The sequence below is a fragment of the Corythoichthys intestinalis genome, chromosome 14 (genome assembly GCF_030265065.1).
Source record: "Corythoichthys intestinalis isolate RoL2023-P3 chromosome 14, ASM3026506v1, whole genome shotgun sequence".
In the NCBI taxonomy this organism is placed as follows: domain Eukaryota; kingdom Metazoa; phylum Chordata; class Actinopteri; order Syngnathiformes; family Syngnathidae; genus Corythoichthys; species Corythoichthys intestinalis.
The window spans coordinates 8,955,858-8,976,229 of NC_080408.1; the positions used below are offsets into that span (position 1 = coordinate 8,955,858).

General features: G+C 41.1%; 1 protein-coding gene and 1 long non-coding RNA gene across 2 annotated transcripts in view; both read right to left on the reverse strand.

Moving 5' to 3' along the window:
- The window catches only part of b4galt2 (UDP-Gal:betaGlcNAc beta 1,4- galactosyltransferase, polypeptide 2), a 216,928-nt gene extending 197,277 nt beyond the window's left edge, over positions 1 to 19,651 (reverse strand). The window contains exon 1 of the mRNA XM_057856644.1: positions 18,867 to 19,651. Within this exon, the coding sequence (XP_057712627.1) occupies positions 18,867 to 19,200 (334 nt within the window). The 5' untranslated portion in view covers positions 19,201 to 19,651. The remainder of the gene's footprint in view (positions 1 to 18,866) is intronic.
- LOC130929489 (uncharacterized) lies at positions 4,439 to 11,278 on the reverse strand. Its single transcript, XR_009066903.1, has 2 exons — positions 6,739 to 11,278; positions 4,439 to 6,705 (listed from the first exon to the last, which is right to left on the reverse strand). It is a non-coding gene; the product is annotated as an uncharacterized LOC130929489 (long non-coding RNA).
- Positions 19,652 to 20,372: the final 721 nt, after the last annotated feature.

Below are 20,372 nucleotides of genomic sequence, written 5' to 3' on the forward strand. Positions count from 1 at the left end.
ATAAAATGAAATCTAAAAGATTAAATCCCCCTGTATAAGAGAGCAATCCACTAATCGCTCTCGTGCTAATTTCCCAAATGTGAATTTAGAGCACATTAGAAAGATGATATTTGACGCCGCGCCTCGCCTCTCCTCATTGCGCCCGAAACGATGCGAGGCCTTTGCTGGCTTCTGAGATAGATGCTAATTTCAACCACGGCAGATGAAGATGCCACGGATATTATCCCACGGTTGTCTTCAAAAAATCAAAATAAACACAACTCTTTTTTTTTTTTTTTATTTGTATAGCCACTGATAAGCTTTTTAACTAATCCACATCCAATCTTTCACAGTGCTAATCCGCCAGGCGTGACGGCCCGCGTAAATACTGCGAACGGAGCCCCAGCATGAATAATGACAATGTTTTGGTTCATTTGTCGGCGATAACTTCAGGCTTTCGCTTGCTGGCGGGTTGACATGTGAATTTTATTGTCGTACGTGATCAATGTTAGCCAACACACATAGTGGTACCCAGTGCTTAATTTGTAAATCATAAGGTTCCAGAACGCAAACTACAGTCCCTGACAAAAGTCTTGTCGCTGATCCATTTTGTAGAAACAATTGCTATTAACTAGGGCTGTCAAACGATTAAAATTTTTAATCGAGTTAATCACAGCTTAAAAATTAATTAATCGTAATTAAATCACAATTCAAACCATCTCTAAAATATGCCATATTTTTCTGTAAATTATTGTTGGAATGGAAAGATAAGACAAGACGGATATATACATTCAACATACTGTACATAAGTACTGTATTTGTTTATTATAACAATAAATCCACAGGACGGCATTAACATTAACAGTCTTTCTGTGAAAGGATCCACGGATAGAAAGGCTTGTAATTCTTAAAAGATATTGCCATCTAGTGTATTTGTTGAGCTAAACTTAATGTTCGAATAGAGTTTTATTTTGCGTAGCTATTTTGATTGGGAATGCCAGAGCTCTTTGCATTGAGCGCTTTTCTTTTTGTGAACATTATTTTATTTTTGAGAGATAGGAATATTATTTTTGTTGTGCTTTCACTAAATCAGTACTTCTCAAATAGTGTTTTTTTTTTTTTTTTTTTTTTTTTTTTTGGCTGTACTGTAATAAAGTGTACTTTCACATCCCCTCAGTGGGTGGCAGTGGCGCTCTCATTTTCAGAGTGCGCGCAGTATTTTTGAACTAAGGAAGAGCACTCAGCACACACAGAAAACAAATATGAAGAGCAGTGTGCCGCCGCCGTTTTCGAAAGCCGTTTTCCGACCGGACTCACTCACGCAGCGACCCACTGTTTTGTCCGGTTCTCACGTCGCCGCCCGAGACGTGCCATTTTCGGCTTGGGATCGTCACGACGACCGCCCTCGCCTACGGTTCTACCTCGGCCGTCGAGAATGCGCTTTTTTCGAGCCGTTTGCCTTTTAGCTTTGACTTTTAATACAGTGGGTGATGAGGAAAGACCACTGTTTACTGTGTCTAAAAATAATTATAGCGAACAGCCAGAAGCCAAATCAATTAAGACACCACTTAAAGACATTAGACCCTAGGAGTGGGAACCTCAGGGCACCTCACGATACGATACGATTCGCGATACAAGGCTCACGATAACGATTATCTCACGATATCACGATACAGCGATTATCAATATATTGGTCAGAAATTTGATACAGGATATTCTATGATACAACTGTTGAAATGGAAAAAAAAAGATGTTTCAAAATAGAAAAAAATACTGTTTGAGTCATTTATTAAACAGTGACACCTTTTCAGTGCAACATTGCTGTAAAATATAAATCTACTGCAAATTGTGTACCTGCACATATAGAGGAAACAAACCACAACCACCAATATTTCTTTGAGAGATCATGATGAATGGCACTTCTAATTTCTTTAAAGTTTTAAATCTTCTGAAAATTTTTTAACAGTGCTGTAGGTGTCACTCAGCAGTTGAGCTTGGCGTGGGGCAATGATAAAATTGGTGGGTTTTTTCTTCGTATATGACCTTTGTTGCCAAAAGCATTTGTTTGAGCACTTCCACCATCTGCTTCAGCATTTGAGATGTCGGACTCAGTCAGTCACATTCTTCCTCACCTTAAAAACAACAAAATAAAACAAAAAATATTAGCTACTTAATAGCTTTTGAGTTGAAATGCTTATTTTTTTTGTATTGGAAGTATTGAGTGAATTAAAAAAATATGAATGAATGTATATAAATTAAAAATGCAATAATTACCTATTTTTAATATGTAGGCTACATTAATTATCATGCACATCACCTTATATATCTTGGAAGCTATTCAAGCCATTTTTATGGCTTGTTGTATCAAAATGGCAGTAATAACAGTTTGTGTCGTAAACTAGATGGAAAGAGGTTCTTAAAAAATATCAAATAAATCATTAAATTCATGTTGGGTTGTTCGATATTCATTTTCATCCAGTTTAGGGTGCTGGTTTATTTTATTTCATTCAACACCAAATGTCATCAAAATAATGCATGTAAATTAAAAAATCAATTACATTGTAAAACTTTCTTACCTCAAGTGATGAAAGGGACGCAGTGAAGAAATCCAGTGTCCAATTCGTCACCAGCCGCTAGTGAACCTTATTTTTGTTAGACAATTCTTGCTTACAGCAAAGTCCTTGTTCACCTTACTTCCTTTCTTGTTGTTGTAAAATGTAAAGTGTGTCCACATGTGTGATTTGTAGCAATATTTTTCTCACTTTTTCCTCCACCGTTCTCACGAAGCTTTTTTATTTTTTTCAACCCACTTGGAGCTTCCTCCCTTCTTCTCTAGACTACTTGTGCGCACTTTACCTTCACCGCCACTCTCGAGCACTCCTAGTGGACCACCAAGGAATTGCTCCACAAACATTGAGCAGTTTACAGCATCCAATTGCCAATATGTCAAATAAAAGTATCGATACTTGGCGGGAGCATATCGATAACCGATCGGGTTGCAAAATATCGCGATATATCGCTGTATCGAGATATTGTCACACTCTTATTAGACCCCAATCTCATTGATACGCCGCTTGATTGTTTTTCAGCGAAAACGTGCCAAATATTGCCAACAATCGTCCTGCTTTGTCAGTGTTATATCAGTAAACCAGTGAGCATTGTTAGCATGCTCATTGCAAAATAACTCCACACCATTGCAAAGGAGGTATAGTGTGAGAAGCAAAAATAAAAACTCTCCTTCTGTCCAAGGACACTCTTTTTTTCTTTTATTCAGTTTTGTTTTTTCGGTCAATTTTTTTGGCATATTGTCCTCATGAGTGAATGTTTCTAATCAATTTTAATTGTTATTATTTACTGATTTTATTACATTTTTATTTTTCTGTGTCAAATGGTCAAAAATCTACCTGGAGTGTATTTTTTACAGTTTGGATGTGACTTTTTTTGAAATTCAGGCAAATTGATGCGCGTCAAGTATTCTCTGTTACAAACAAAACAATGTTAATAAAGTTATACTTTATTATACGTTGATCTATGTTACTTTTTTTCTTTATTAGAAAAAAAGGACACAATGTTAGGCAGATGCGTATTTATAATAGTAATTTTATAGACAAATGATACTATTTACAGTGGCAGCAGAGAGTTTGGGGGGGTGCGAAACATTTACGTCTTCCTTGGGGGGGCGTAACTGAAAATAATTGAGAAGCACTGCACTAAATGATACTGTAGCAAATTATGTTCTTAACTTCCTAAATGCATGATGGGAATTTGAGCAACCATGAGTCACAGTGGTTGCTGCAAATGGTATAACTTCTCTGCGTTGAGTACAATACATGGTCAATACAATACAATATCATCTTCAGTTATTCTTCCCCATGTCGCTTGCCACAATAGTTATAACTGTTGTGGAAGAGATGCCACTGCTTATTCCATTAAATAGCACGGCTCCAATATATGCCTGCGTTACCAATTCACCATTCTTGGTAATTTACGGTGCTATGGACCGGGGATTCATGTTGGCTCATTGTTGTCGGTTAGCTCAGTTCGTCCGATGTCCTCCTGAAGAAGACGGCGGAGTACATATAAACTCCGAGAGGTGTTGGATGGCTTTTTATTAACAAAACAAAAGCATGTGGGGGATGCAGCACTTGAGCATGCGCACTTTCTCTACTCTCTCGCTCACTCTCTCGACCACTTTCTTCCTCCCTGCTCAATCTGACAACGCCGGTCATATTGAAAATGACAGCGGCCCCATTGGCGGGTGCCGGTAACACCTGCGTCCACTCCACTTGCTTAACGGCGCCATTGTAGTCTGTTCGCGGCAATACTTGAGTGGGTCGTTCCGCGCGTGCGTTAATTGCATTAAATATTTTGACGTGATTAATTTAAAAAATTAATTACCGCCCGTTAACACGTTAATTTTGACAGCCCTACTAATAACCTGACTTTTAATTATTCAATCGGTTTCAGAAATGGCTCATATGAAAGCTAAGACCCTCCCAAATGATGTTGAATGTACAAAAATATATTTGTTTCACTGAAAAAAGATTTATCATTTAATGAAGACATAATGGTCAAATTTTGGCAAGACAAAAGTTTTGTCGCCTACAGAAAGTACTGTATGTGATTTTCTGTTTTTTTTTTCCACATTCTGTCTCTCATGGTTGAGGTTTACCCATGTTGACAACTACAGGCCTCTCTAATATTATCAAGTAGGAGAACTTGCACAATTAGTGGATGACTAAATACTTATTTGCCACACTGTATCTGCGGAAAGTGGTAGCGCACGACAATACACGGTTGCTTGTCTATTAGCGTTGGGCAAAGTGTGGAAGTTTGCAACAGAAATAGAAAGAAAAGAAATAATTCATGCACTCTCCTTCGGGTGAAAATTAGAGCGCAGCACCATGGAGAGAAGAAGGTCGTTTTCACGCAAATTTATGGCAGCCATTACAGCATCAAGAAAAGGCCTTTTTAGCTCCTAAACCCATGGTTTGCTTCCTCAATGTATGGCTTATATGGCTTGATTGAGAGGCCGAAAGCAGTTTTTTTAATGCATTCCCCACTTTTGACGGCAATAGACGTCCAATTTGAACTGGATTCTTTGTCTGTCGCTGTCAATAGCACTGAAACCTTTTCTTCTAGCTGTTCCAGTAAAAATATTATATTTATAATGTTTATTGGCATCATTGGCTATAGAAGAGTCAATGACAACATGTTAGCTTGCGAGCTACATAGCAGTTTGCAGCCAACGCCACTATTTTGCATCATACCTCCCGAGCTAATTGAATGCGTGCCGTTTTTGAACACACGGCAGCCTTTAACACTATTGTGAGCTGGGACTTAACCCACGTAGACTTTGTAATTTAACAAGCAAGCGGAGCAGACAGTGCGTGGGTGTTTATAGAAAAGTAAAACCTCGGCGGGCAGCGCCACGAGCCGACACGACAAAAGGTTGGCAACTCTTAACGATGAAAAGGTGGCTACGGGCAACTTTTTTTAATCACTAATTTAAAAAGTTAATTGGCTAGGTGACAGCGGGATGTAAGGCAGCATGACAGCGGGGTAGGCAACCTAGGAAGCCTCGCCTGGCAGCTTTTAAAGCACAAATGCATGGTGGGAGTTGGCAAGCTACAGGAGGTAGAGGAAGGAGGGATAGTCAGGCTTAACTAAACTCTCATCTTTCTGCTGACACATTTTGATGGGTACTCATAGAAAAATATTTGCAGTGTTTAACATCATGTTTAAGGTTTCTCAGCTCTATTTAAAGCGTGAGTAAATGTCAGACAATTGGACTCGAGTCTGAGAGACTTGCAAATTTGATGACTCGCTGCTCAACTCGGACTTGAAGAAAAAAACACAGGCTAGGATTTGACTTGCTTGAGCTGAAAGGGTTCGAGACTCGGGACTCAGCTAGTGAGGCAATAACTCGAGACTCGATAAGCTGACTCACCACGCCTTCACGGAACATCATGGCAATAAAAAAAAACTATCAAATTCCCTGCACATTATACTGCTTTTTTTTTTAAATTATGACTTACATTGACCGTAAGGTTTCTCTTCAAAGATAAACCTGAGTGCTTTGTGGATGGGCTGGGGAACAATGGTGAAGGCCTTAAGTAACCTATAACTCAACTTGTCTCGTCTTGAAAACTTTTAACTCTGCTTGACTCGACATAACCTCGAGACTCGAGTCGATATAACCTCGAGACTTGACATAACCTCGAGACTCCACTCAACTTAACCTCAAGCGTCAACATAACCTCAAGATTCGACTCGACCTGACATAACCTCGAGACTGGACTCGATATAACTTTGTGACTCGACTCGACATAACCTCGTGACTCAACTCGACATAACCTCCTGACTTCACGCGACTCGACGTAACCTCCTGACTCGATGCCACATTACCTTGAGACTCGACTCGACATTCCCTCGAGACTCGGCATAACCTCGAGACTCGACTCGACATAACCTCGAGACTCGACTCGACTTAACCTCGAGACTCGACTCAACTTAACCTCGAGACTCGACTTAACCTCGAGACTCGACTCGACTTAACCTCAAGACTCGACATAACCTCGTGACTCAACGCGACTCGACATAACTTCGTGACTCGACCTAACCTCCTGACTCGACTTTACTCGACATAACCTCGCGACTCCACTCGACATAACCTTGAGACGACACAACCTCGAGACTCGACACAACATTGAGACTCGACATAACCTCGTGACTCGACGCGACTTGACTTGACATAACCTCGTGACTCGACGCCACTTGACTCGACATAACCTCCTGACTCAATGCCACTTGACTCGACATAACCTCGTGACTCGACTCGACATTACCTCGAAACTCGACACAACCTCGAGACTCGACATAACCTCGAGACTCGACATAACCTCGAGACTTGACTCGACTCGACATGACCTCCTGACTCGATGCCACTTGACTCGACATAACCTCCTGACTCGACTCGACATAACCTCGAGACTCGACTCGACATAACCTCAAGACTCGACTCGATATTACCTCGATACTCGACATAACCTTGAGACTCGAACTAAACCTCGAGACTCGACTCGACATAACCTCGTGACTCCACTCGACACAACCTCGAGACTCGACACCTCGAGATTCGACTTAACCTCGTGACTCGACTCGTGACTCGACATAACCTCATGACTCGACGCGACTTGACTCGACATAACCTCCTGACTCGATGCCACTTGACTCGACATAACCTCGTGACTCGACTCAACATAACCTTGTGACTCGACTCGCCATTATCTCGAAACTTGACATAACCTCGAGACTCGACTTAACCTCGAGACTCGACTTGACAACCTCGTGACTCGACATAACCTCGTGACTCGATGCAACTCGACATAACTTTGTGACTCGACGCGACTCGACATAACTTCGTGACTCGACATAACCTCCTGACTCGACGCGACTTGACTCGACATAAGCTCGAGACTCGACTTAACCTCGAGACTCGACTCGACATAACCTTGGGACTTGACATAACCTTGTGACTCGACGCGACTTGACATAACTTCGTGACTCGACATAACCTCCTGACTCGACGCGACTTGACTCGACATAACCTCGAGACTCGACATAACCTCAAGACTCGACTCGACATAACCTTGAGACTCGACTTAACCTTGTGACTTGACATAACCTTGTGACTCGACGCGACTTGACATAACTTCGTGACTCGACATAACCTCCTGACTCGACGCGACTTGACATAACGTCGAGACTCGACATAACCTCAAGACTCGACTCGACATAACCTTGAGACTCGACTCGACTTAACCCTGAGACTACACTCGACATAACCTCCTGACTCGACATAACCTCCTGACTCGACACGACTTGACTCGACATAAGCTCCTGACTCGATGCCACTTGACTCGACATAACCTCGGGACTCGACATAACCTCGAGACTCGACTCGACATAACCTCGAGACTCGACATAACCTCGAGACTCGACTCGACATAACCTCGAGACTCGACTCGACATAACCTCGAGACTCGACTCGACTTGACCTCAAGACTCGACATAACCTCGTGACTCGACATAACCTCCTGACTTGACGTGACTTTACTCGACATAACCTCGTGACTCGACTCGACATAACCTCGTGACTCGACTCGACATAACCTCGAGACTCGACACAACCTCGTGACTCGATGCGACTTGCCCAAGACATGTAAGACTCGGGACTTACATGTTCCTCGGATCATATTAACTCATGCAATTTCCTGGTAAATGTGTTGGTCACATGACAACTTGTTCCAACTGCAGTTCCTCAAAAACAAGCCGAGAGACACTTTCCCTCAATTAGTCGCCAGTCTCTCCAGCAGGTAAAAAGAAAATCAATCACACTCTCAAACAATTTTCCTACCAGGAAAGTAAAAACAGATGAGCTGTAATTATAGCAATTTGAATCGTAGATTCTGTTGTTTACATGCAGACATTAGAGAGTTTTATACAAGACCTGGGAGTTGTTTTAAATCGTAATTAGAAATCTCTACTTTGTCTCTTTTAAGGAGCTAACTGCTGAGCCTATTTGAACCTTGTACAAAACAGTAGCACTGAGCAAGGCTTGGAAACGGTTTTCTCTGATGTATTAACTCATTGGTTGCTGTTGACGGCGACTCTGTGAATTGCAGGGAGTTTGTTGCATTCAGTGGTAGCCAAAGAGTTAAACTGCGAGGGCTGGCAGTGATCATCTTTGAAATAAAAATGATCTCACATCAGTCAACAACCCGTTTAAAATATGTAGATGATTACTCAGTTTGCTGTTATTTTTCTACTAGTTTATTCAGGCTGTCTGACATGCACGGAGCAACACACGCACACACACTAAGGGAGAAGCACACACACTTGGCTGCAGGGGAACACCAGCTGACAGGTGCTGCTTCTATGAGTGGCTTGCATCCACCCAGTATGTAATTTGTGTGTGTGCGTCCCTCCAAATCCCAACCAGCACACCACCTCTCCACCTGCAGTTCCTTCCTTTTCTGTGCCGCCATCTAGAACTTTCCCACAATCCATCTGAAAAAAAACCCGACTATCTCACACAGCACGAGACTAAGATGAGCTACACAAGCACACCTAGACCTGCCGTGAATACTAAAACCTCTTGAATACATCTCTGGTAGCCCCAAAATATGGGGCGTGTCGAGCCCTCTCCAGCTGAAGGCATATTTCTTAATGTGACACGAAATAAGACCAAATGAAAAGAGCAATTGCTTGGCACCCCTGCAGTTCTGTCAGATAATGCTCAATTTCTCCCAGAAAATGATTGCAATTACAAATGCTTTGGTATTAATATCTTAATTTATTTTGCTTGCAATTAAAAACACAAAAGAGAATGGGGAAAACATGAAATCATTATAATTTTACACAAAACTGCAAAAATGGGCCCGACAAAAGTATTGGCACCCTTAACCTAATACTTGGTAGCACAACCCTTAGATGAAATAACTGGGAACAAACGCTCCTAGTATCCATCACTGAGTTTCTTACAATGCTCTGCTGGAATTTTAGACCATTCTTCTTTGGCCAACTGCTCCAGGTCTCTGAGATTTGAAGGGTGCCTTCTCCAAACTGCCATTTTCAGATCTCTCCACAGGTGTTCTATGGGATTAAGGTCTGGACTCATTGCTGGCCACTTTAGAAGTATAAAGTGCTTTCTCTCAAACCGTTTTCTAGTGCTTTTTGAAGTGTGTTTTGGGCCATTGCCCTGCTGGAAGACCCATGACCTCTGAGGGAGACCCAGCTTTCTCACACTGGGCCCTACATTATGCCGCAAAATTTGTTGGTAGTCTTCAGACTTCATAATGCCATGCACACGGTCAAGCACTCCAGTGCCAGAGGAAGCAAAGCAACTCCAAAACATCAGGAAACCTCTGCCATGTTTGACTCCAGGACCGTGTTCTTTTCTTTGAAGGCCTCGTTTTTTTCCCCTGTAAACTCTATGTTAATGCCTTTTCCCAAAAAGCTCTACGTTTGTCTGGGTATCCTACCATAGAGTCCCTTTTCATTCAGATGCTGACGGATTGAACGGGTTGACACCGTTGTACTGCAGGACAGCTTGAACTTGTTTGGTTGTTAGTCGAGGTTCTTTATCCACCAGCCCTTTCTTTCGTTCTTTCGTTGAAATCTCTCGTCAATTTTTCTTTTCTGTCCACCTCTATGGAGGCTGGCAACAGCGCCACAGGCTTTACACTTATTGATGACACTGCGCACGGTAAACACAGGAACATTCAAGTCTTTGGAGACTTGTAGCCTTGAGATTGCCCATGCTTCCTCACAATTTTGCTTCTCAAGTCCTCAGACAGTTCATTGGTGTTCTTTCTTTTCTCCGGGCTCAAAGTGGTACACACAAGGACAAAAGTTGAGTCAACTTTAATCCATTTTAACTGGCTGCAAGTGTGATTTAGTTATTGCCATCACCTGTTATGTGCCACAGGTAAGTAGCAGGTGCTGTTAATTAGTGTTGCAACGATTAATCAATTACCTCGAGTATTCGATGAGAAAAAAATATTCGAATTAATTTTTTTTTTGCTTCGAGTATTCGTTTAATTAAAGTGGCGTTATAATGGTTTATTTTGAAAGTGTTTACATTTAGTTTTATTGATAAGGGTGGATACACTGCCCTTTGGTCTGCCTCATTTCACATGGCTGAATCCAACTGCTCCCTGTTAAGATCAACGTAAGTTTTCGTTTGAGCTAATGTTTTTGAATGCATTTGTAATTTAAGTTTCTAGGTATATTTAGCGGGTTTATTGTGGGAATATGAGTCTGAACCACTTATTAAGGGCATTGGGGGAAAAAAAAAAGGTTAGCATTTTATAGCATTTAAGCTATCAGACATTTGCTATGTAAGTTAGCCAAGTGTTCTTTTGTTGTACATAGATCCTCATTTATTTATTTTTATACCGTTTGAGGCCCACCTTAGGTATTTTAGTTTTTCATGTTCCTTCTCCGATTACTCGATTATTCGAACTAACTAGTTCATCGATTAATCGACTACTAAATAATTGAAAGCTGCAGACCTACTGTTATTTACACAAATTAGAGAAGCATCACATGATTTTTCAAAGGGTGCCAATAATTTTGTCTGACCCATTTTTGGAGTTTTGTGTAAAATGATAATGATTTAACTTTTTTCCCCCCATTCTCTTTTGTGTTTTTTCATTGCGAGTAAAATAAATGAAGATCTTACTACCAAAGCATTTGTAATTGCAATCATTTTCTGGGAGAAATTGAGCATTATCTGACAGAATTGCATAGGTACCAAACTGCGAATACTTTTGGTCAGCACTGTACAGTAGGGCAAATAAGTATTTAGACAACCACTAATTGTGCAAGTTCTCCCACTTGAAAATATTAGAGAGGCCTGTAATTGTCAACATGGGTAAACCTCAACCATGAGAGACAGAATTTGGAAACCCCCCCAGAAAATCACAGTTCGATTTTTAAAGAATTTATTTGCAAATCATGGTGGAAAATAAGTATTTGGTCAATACCAAAGTTCATCTCAATACTTTGTTATTAACCCTTTGTTGGCAATAACGGAGGCCAAACGTTTTCTGTAACTCTTCACATGCTTTTCACACACTGTTGCTGGTATTTTGAGCCATTCCTCCATGCAGATCTCCTCTAGAGCACTGATGTTTTGGGGCTGTCGTTGGGCAACACGGACTTTCAACTCCCTCCACAAATTTTCTATGGGGTTGAGATCTGGAGACTGGCTAGGCCACTCCAGGACCTTGAAATGCTTCTTACGAAGCCACTCCTTTGTTGCCCTGGCTGTGTGTTTGGGATCATCGTCATGCTGAAAGACCCAGCCACGTATCATCTTCAATGCCCTTGCTGATGGAAGGAGATTTTCCCTCAAAATCTCTCGATACATTCATTCTTTCCTTTACACAGATCAGTGGTCCTGGTCCATTTGCAGAAAAACAGCCCCAAAACATGATGTTTCCACCCCCATGCTTCACAGTGGGTATGGTGTTCTTCGGATGCAATTCAGTATTCTTTCTCCTCCAAACACGAGAACCTGTGTTTCTACTAGAAAGTTCTATTTTGGTTTCATCTGACCATAACACATTCTCCCAGTCCTTTTCTGGATCATCCAAATGCCCTCTAGCGAACCGCAGACGGGTCTGGACGTATACTGGCTTCAGCAGGGGGACACATCTGGCAGTGCAGGATTTGAGTCCCTGGCTGCACATTGTGTTACTGGTAGTAGCCTTTGTTACTGTGGTCCCAGCTCTCTGTTGGTCATTCACTAGGTCCCCCCGTGTGGTTCTGGGATTTTTGCTCAGCGTTCTTGTTATCATTTTGACGCCACGGGGTGAGATCTTGCATGGAGCCCCAGATCGAGGATGATGATCAGTGGTCTTGTATGTCTTCCATTTTCTAATAATTGCTCCCACAGTTGATTTCTTTACACCAAGCGTTTTACCTATTGCAGATTCAGTCTTCCCAGCCTGGTGCAGGTCTACAATTTTGTCTCTGGTATCCTTTGACAGCTCTTTGGTCTTGGCCATAGTGGAGTTTGGAGTGTGACTGACTGAGCTTGTGGACAGGTGTCTTTTATACCGATAATGAGTTAAAACAGGTGCCATTAATACAGGTAACAAGTGGAGCCTCGTTAGAAGAAGTTAGACCTCTTTGACAGCCAGAAATCTTGCTTGTTTGTAGGTGACCAAATACTTATTTTCCACTCTAATTTGGAAATAAATTCTTTAAAAATCAAACAATGTGATTTTCAGTTTTTTTCCCCCCACATTCTGTCTCTCATGGTTGAGGTTTACCCATGTCGACAATTACAGGACTCTGTAATCCTTTCAAGTAGGATAACTTGCACAATTGGTGGTTGACTAAATACTTATTTGCCCCACCATATTATTTGAAAATCGTAATCCCACTAAATGGAAACAGATCGTAATCCAACGTAATCCAACTGAGTTGAATCGTTCAACTTTAAATCAAATCATTATTCATCGGGTGTTGAATTTTAAGATGTTGTGTAGTGACGCTTCGCAGTATCTTGATTACGGCGTCAAAATCAAAACACTGAAGCTAACACAAATATATCTGCATTGGTGTACTTGGGCGTCCTATCATGGTTTCCGGATGCGCAGGCGTGTCGGGAGAGACGCGGCGGGGGAGTTGCAAAGAGAAAAAAAGAACAGCAGGTGATGTCTGACGAGGTAAGCGGTGCCTTTTACAGCACCCCGCTGGTTGTCTGATGCACGGCGCTTACAAAAAAGGAACTGCATTTGGAAAACACACCGGTTTCTTTTGCTGTGGAAGTCAAATATGAAGGAAAACCAGCTTGTAATCAAACACTTTTTGATTCACACGCTGCTTGTGTTGCCATCATCGATGAAAACACAATTTTTGGCGTGCATTTATGATGTTGTGAGGTCTTTCTGTCAGAATGAAGCAGTACTACACTTGATTTTAAATCCATTTTATGTTTCTGGCCAGCCAGGAAAACAACGCTTGCTCTGCTGCTAATTGGTAAAAGACAGGAAGAATCCTGAAAAAGGGGATTTAGAGAAATGGCAGCCTTAGAGAGAAAAAGAAATCAAAGTCTCCTCTTGTCTCATTATTACTCTAATTAACTCCTCGTAATCGTGGTAGTATTGAGAATAAATCTCTGCCTGAACACTTAACATTTTTGTAAGGGTATATACAGTAGGGCAAATAAATATTTAGTCAACCACTAATTGTGCAAGTTCTCCCACTTGAAAATATCAGAGAGGCCTGTAATTGTCAACATGGGTAAACCTCAACCATGAGAGACGGAATGTGAAAAAACAACAGAAAATCACATTGTTTGATTTTTAAAGAATTTATTTGCAAATCATGGTGGAAAATAAGTATTTGGTTAATACCAAAAGTTCATCTCAATACTTTGTTATGTACCCTTTGTTGGCAATAATGGAGGCTAAACATTTTCTGTAACTGTTCACAAGCTTTTCACACACTGTTGCTGGTATTTTGGCCCATTCCTCCATACAGATCTCCTCTATAGCAGTGATATTTTGTGGCTGTCGTTGGGCAACACGGACTTTCAACTCCCTCCACAGATTTTTTTATGGGGTTGAGATCTGGAGACTGGCTGGGTCACTCCAGGACCTTGAAATGCTTCTTACGAAGCCACTCTTCTGTTGCCCTGGCTGTGTGTTTGGGATCATTGTCATGCTGAAAGACACAGCCAAGTCTCATCTTGAATGCCCTTGCTGATGGAAGGAGATTTTCACTCAAAATATCTCAATACATGGCCCCATTCATTCTTTCCTTTACACGGATCAGTCGACCTGGTCCCTTTGCAGAAAAACAGCCCCAAAGCATGATGTTTCCACCCCCATGCTTCACAGTGGGTATTGTGTTCTTCGGATGCAATTCAGTATTCTTTCTCCTCCAAACACGAGAACCTGTGTTTCTACCAAAAACTTCTATTTTGGTTTTATCTGACCATAACACATTCTCCCAGTCCTCTTCTGGATAGTTCAAATGCTCTCTAGTGAACCGCAGACGGGCCTGGACGTGTACTGGTTTCAGCAGGAGGACACGTCTGGCAGTGCAGGATTTGAGTACCTGGCAGCGCATTGTGTTACTGATAGTAGCCTTTGTTACTGTGGTCCTAGCTCTCTGTAGGTCATTCACTAGGTCCCCCCGTGTGGTTCTGGGATTTTTACTCACTGTTCTTGTTATCATTTTGACACCAAGGGGTGAGATCTTGCATGGAGCCCCAGATCGAGGGAGATTATCAGTTGTCTTGTATGTCTTCCATTTTCTAATAATTGCTCCCACAGTTGATTTCTTTACACCAAGCGTTTTACCTATTGCAGATTCAGTCTTCCCAGCCTGGTGCAGGTCTACAATTTTGTCTCTGGTGTCCTTTGACAGCTCTTTGGTCTTGGCCATAGTGGAGTTTGGAGTGTGACTGACTGTGGACAGGTGTCTTTTATACCGATAATGAGTTAAAACAGGTGCCATTAATACAGGTAACGAGTGGAGCCTCGTTAGACCTCGTTAGAAGAAGTTAAGACCTCTTTGAAAGCCATAAATCTTGCTTGTTTGTAGGTGACCAATTACTTATTTTCCACTCTAATTTGGAAGTAAATTCTTTAAAAATCAAACAACATGATTTTCTGTTTTTTTTTTTTTCCACATTCTGTCTCTCGCGGTTGAGGTCTACCCATGTTGACAATTACACGCCTTTTTCTAATCTTTTCAAGTAGGAGAACTTGCACAATTGGTGGTTGACTAAATACTTATTTGCCCCACTGTATCTCGTGGAACCTTATGTACTGTCCTGGAAAAAATTTGACTTTTTAGAGCATTCCCCAGAAAGTGAAAGAAAACGTTGACCAATCGGCATGTAATTGGTTGGACATGTAACATATTTTTCGGACTATAAGTCGCATTTTTCTTCATAGTTTGGCCGGGGATGCGACTTATACTCTGGAGCGATTTATGTGTTAAATTATTTAGTGCAGCAACGATTAATCGATTAACTCGACTAATTCGATTAGAAAAACAGATTCTAATTAAATGTTGCTGCTTCGAGTATTCGTTTAATTAAAGTGGCGTTGTAATGGTTTGTTGTGAAAGTCTTTGCATTTAGTTTTGTAGATTTGGGTGGACACACTGCCCTCTAGTGGCAACAGTGAATATGGCATAACTCAATTCACATGGCTGAATCCAACTGCGCCCTGTTAAGACCAACATACAGTAAGCTAATTTTTTGTTTGAGCTAATGCTTTTTCAATGCATTCGCAATTTAGTTTATAGGTATATGTAGCCGTTTTTTGAGGGAATTTGAACCTTTTGTTAAGAGCATTGTTAAAAAAAAAAAAAAGTGATAATTTTATAGGATTTAAGCTAGCTGACTTTTGCTATGTAAGTTAGCTAATTGTTCTTTTGTTGTACTTAGATCCTGATTTATTTATTTTATATGAGGCTTAGCTCAGGTATTTTAAATGTTTATGTTCCTTATCCGATTACTTGAATATTCGAACTAACTAGTTCATCGCAGCCCTAAAATTCATTCATTCATTCATTTTCCATGCCACTTATTCCTCACGAGGGTCGCAGAGGTGCTGGAGCCTATCCCAGCTAACAACGGGCAGTAGGCAGGGGACACCCTGAACTGGTTGCCAGCCAATCGCAGGGCACAAGGAGACACACAACCATTCACGCACACACTCATACCTACGGACAATTTAGAGTGTTCAATCAGCCTACCATGCATGTTTTTGGGATGTGGGAGGAAACCGGAGTTCCCGGAGGAAACCCACGCAGGCACGGGGAGAACATGCAAACTCCACACAGGAAGGCCGAAGCCCGGGATTGAACCCTTGATCTCAGAACTGTGAGGCAGATGTGCTAACCACTCAGCCACCGTGCCGCCAGCCATAAAATTATTAACACTATATTATATCATTTCATGTTATTTTCACTAGAGGTCGACAGATATGGGATTTTTCAAATGCCGATACCAATACCGATATCTAAAATTTCAGCCGATTGATGATATCCAAAGCCGATTTTGTAAACCGATATTTGAGGCCAATATAGGTACTTTTTTTTTTAAGTACGTAGATTATGAAAGGCAATTTTTAAAAAAAAATGCTTAAACTGCTTCAAATTTACAATAACCTGAGATTTAAAGGATTAATTCGGTTTAGTGCTACCAAACCAACAAACGCCGCACTTCTTTTTATAATCATGCACAGTCAGCAAGAACAGTACATTATTTTCAAATAAATAAACTTACCAGGATGTCATGACGAGATGTAAACAAGAAGTGGAAACCTTTAAGAGGATGCTCGCCATGCTAAAGCTTATGGTGAGGCGAATGCTACGCTAACGCTACAAGTTACATTTAGAGTGTAATTTAGAGTGCAAGGATCACTTAGTAAACACCATCAAAGGCTAAAACAACATTGCATAGTCTCTCATGCAAGATAAAAAAAAATCTTACAATATTTACAAAACAGGCAAGCCGGAAGCTTCCAATAGCAGCCTACTTTGAGCCAATAATACCTGACTGCAGCCGACAGTCAAACTACGCCCAGTTGCTACAAACTACGCCCACGTTGCTACAAACTATGCCCACATGATGCTACGCTAGATATCACATGTATATGGCAGAAAACACGAAGGTGACTTGAAGTTCTGCTCTGAGACCCAATTTTAAAATTGTCCTATACGCATTTGCCATACATAATTGGAAAGCTTAAAATCTCAATTTTCTGGGTGAAATAAATAATTTAACAGGTGGGAATTTAAAAAAAAAAAAAAAAAAATCAAACTGCAAAACCCTAACTGGAGGTGAGAGCATGCGAGAGCAGAATTAAAGACGCCATGATTTTAACGAGATATTATCGCGTACTAACCTCTTTTCGATCCAAAAACGCCATGTAGCATGTATCAACAAGTGTCAAGACACAGCTGTGAATGGCCACAGCCAGATTTTTGGGGGGATTTTATAGGTGAAACACGGTAATATAACAAGGGTCGCGATGCAGAAATCGCAGACATCAAGGTGTGGTTGAGATTTTCGTTTTCATATATTTACCCTTTTAAAAGCTGTTTTTTTTTTTTTGTTTTTTTTTTCAATTTTTCTTTGGATCGATTATTTATCATCACCAGGACCCACAGCGGCCCTTGAGAACCGGTTTGGAGACCCCTGCTCTAGGGCTATTAATGAGAAAAAAATTATTCAAACTAAAGATGTCCCGATCGATCGACATCCCGATCGATCGGGTCCGATCACGTCATTTTCAAAGTATCGGAATGGGCAAAAAAATATTGGACATGCCTTTTTTAATATACTGTATATATATATATATATATATATATATATATATATATATATTTTTTTTTTTTTATAAAATCATTTTCTAATTGTATTTAATGTTACAGACAAAATGTCTTACACTCATCCAGAGTCTTTAGTTTTGGCTTAAAGTAGGGCTATCAAATTTATTGCCTAAACGGCAGTAATAACTTTAAAATATTTAACGCAATTAACGGATGCGCTGCACTACCCACTCAGGCATTGTCGCGTTCAATCTATATTTGCACCGTTTTACGTATACATAGAGCTAAAAGGCAACGTAACATGAGTAGAGAGAATTTTGACAGCCTGGGAAAGAAAGGTAGTAGTTGATCTTTTTGAAAAGTGCTATATAAGTATAAAACAATTTACCATTTACCCTATGTTATTTCCCAACGCAGAGAAGATATATCAATTGCTACCACTACGCACAGTCATGGTTGCACTTCCCATCATGCATTTGGGCAGAACAGTTAAATGGCTACAGTATCATTTACTGAAAGCTCAACAAATACACTAGATGGCAATATTTAGTCACACTATACAAAGTCACATTTATCCTTTAAGAATTACAAGTCTTTCTATCCGTGGATCCCTCTCACAGAAAGAATGTTAATAATGTAAATGCTATCTTGAGGATTTATTGTCATAATAAACAAATACAGTACTTATGTATTGTATGTTGAATGTATATATTATTCCGAGTTTTATTCATTTTTTTCTTAATGCATTGCCAAAATGTATATGATTGGGAAAAATTATCGGGATTGATTGGAATTGAACCGGGAGCAAAAAACAAAAAGCAATCGGATCGGGAAATATCGCGATCGGCAGATACTTAAACTAAAACGATCGGGATCGGATCGGGAGCAAAAAAACATGATCGGAACAACCCTAATTAAAACAATTTTGTCCATCAGGATCTTCAAACTACAAACTGAGAATATGGTTTTACTAGCTGACCGAATTGAAGGAATTCTTTCAGCGGTTGACTTACCCAGGCCGGGGGGGTTCTCAGGACACGGCGGCAGGGGCTTGGGCGAAGGTGTCCGGTTAGCGTGAGGCTGCACGGTGGGCCCCACTTGCTCACCCGTAGCTATGTAGCTAGCAACAGTGGCATTCGGCCTGGAAATGTTGTATAAGTAAAAATGAGGTCCACTGGCATTATTCCGGGAGCCGTTGCGTCCGTTGTTAAAGCGGCTGAAGAGGTCGAAGCGCTGAGAGTAGACGTCGAAGTAGAGGATCATCATGATGATGAAGTGGAGCAGGCAGAGCAAAAGGACACCCTTGCAGATGCGCTCAAGAGTTCGGCCCAACATCAACCGGGTCATGGCCGGGGATGAGGAGCGGCGGGCGACCGCCGGCCACGACGATGATGACGTGGCGTGGTTGCAATCATGCGCTCATCGCGATGGCCTTGTGCGTCATATCTCAATGAGCTAGAATACGCAAGTACATGTAGTTCACTACTAACACCTATGTTTCTGCATGAGTCATGGGGATTCTGATAAAGGGGCTCCGAGGAAAGTCCTGGCCTCCAGTTTGGTCCTGATGCGTCCCTGCATGACAGCGGATCTAAAACAAGTTGATTGGTCTTGATCCCAGATGAATTTAGAACCAGACTGCGTTATCTCAAATATAAGGCAAAGGGATATGTGTTCATGCTCCACTCAGAGCTGGCGACCATTCAGATGAAAAAAAAACATTGTCACTGGGTACTGACAACAGGTTATCCAGTTGGTGACCAATGCCGTCTAGGATCTTGGTAACGCAGATTTCCAGGATGTTTGTCTCAGACACCTGAACGGGGGAAAAAACAGTGACATGAAATCTATTGAATCTGGAATTTAATCAAATTTGCTTGTTAACACTCATCAGATGAAAAACATTTAAAAAGAAGAAACATTGACCACCTCAGTGAGATATAGACATTAATAGTAGTAGCAGCTATCTCAAGTGAACGTCCTATCATGGCAGGCAGTGTTGTTCTCGTCAACGATGACTATAGCGAAAATATTTCATGACGAGGCGATAACAAGCTAAAAACTTGTCTGGGAGACTAAATCATAATGAGACGAATGCCAGTTTTCGTCTGACGAGACGAGAATGCGTAATAGTTTCCGTCAAGAGTTCACAATGTGTGACATTTTTATCTGTAGAGTTAGCCTTCATCATAGCAGTGTCTGGTTGTGTCACCCATGTGACATGCTGCGCCCACCCCCCAACTCACCAGTGTCTTCTCCAGTCTTCCAGGCTTGTTTGTTTTGAAACATACATGGTAGGATATGTTTTCTTATTTGGCAAGAGAGAATATGCAATGTTGCTTTAGCCCAGTGCTTCTCAATTATTTTCTGTTGAGCCCCCCCCAAGGAAGACGTAAATGTTTCGCGCCCCCCCCAAACTCTCTGCCGCCACTGTAAATAGTATCATTTGTCTATAAAATTACTATCATAAATATGCATCTGCCTATGATTGTCCTTTTTTTTCTAATAAAGAAAAAAGT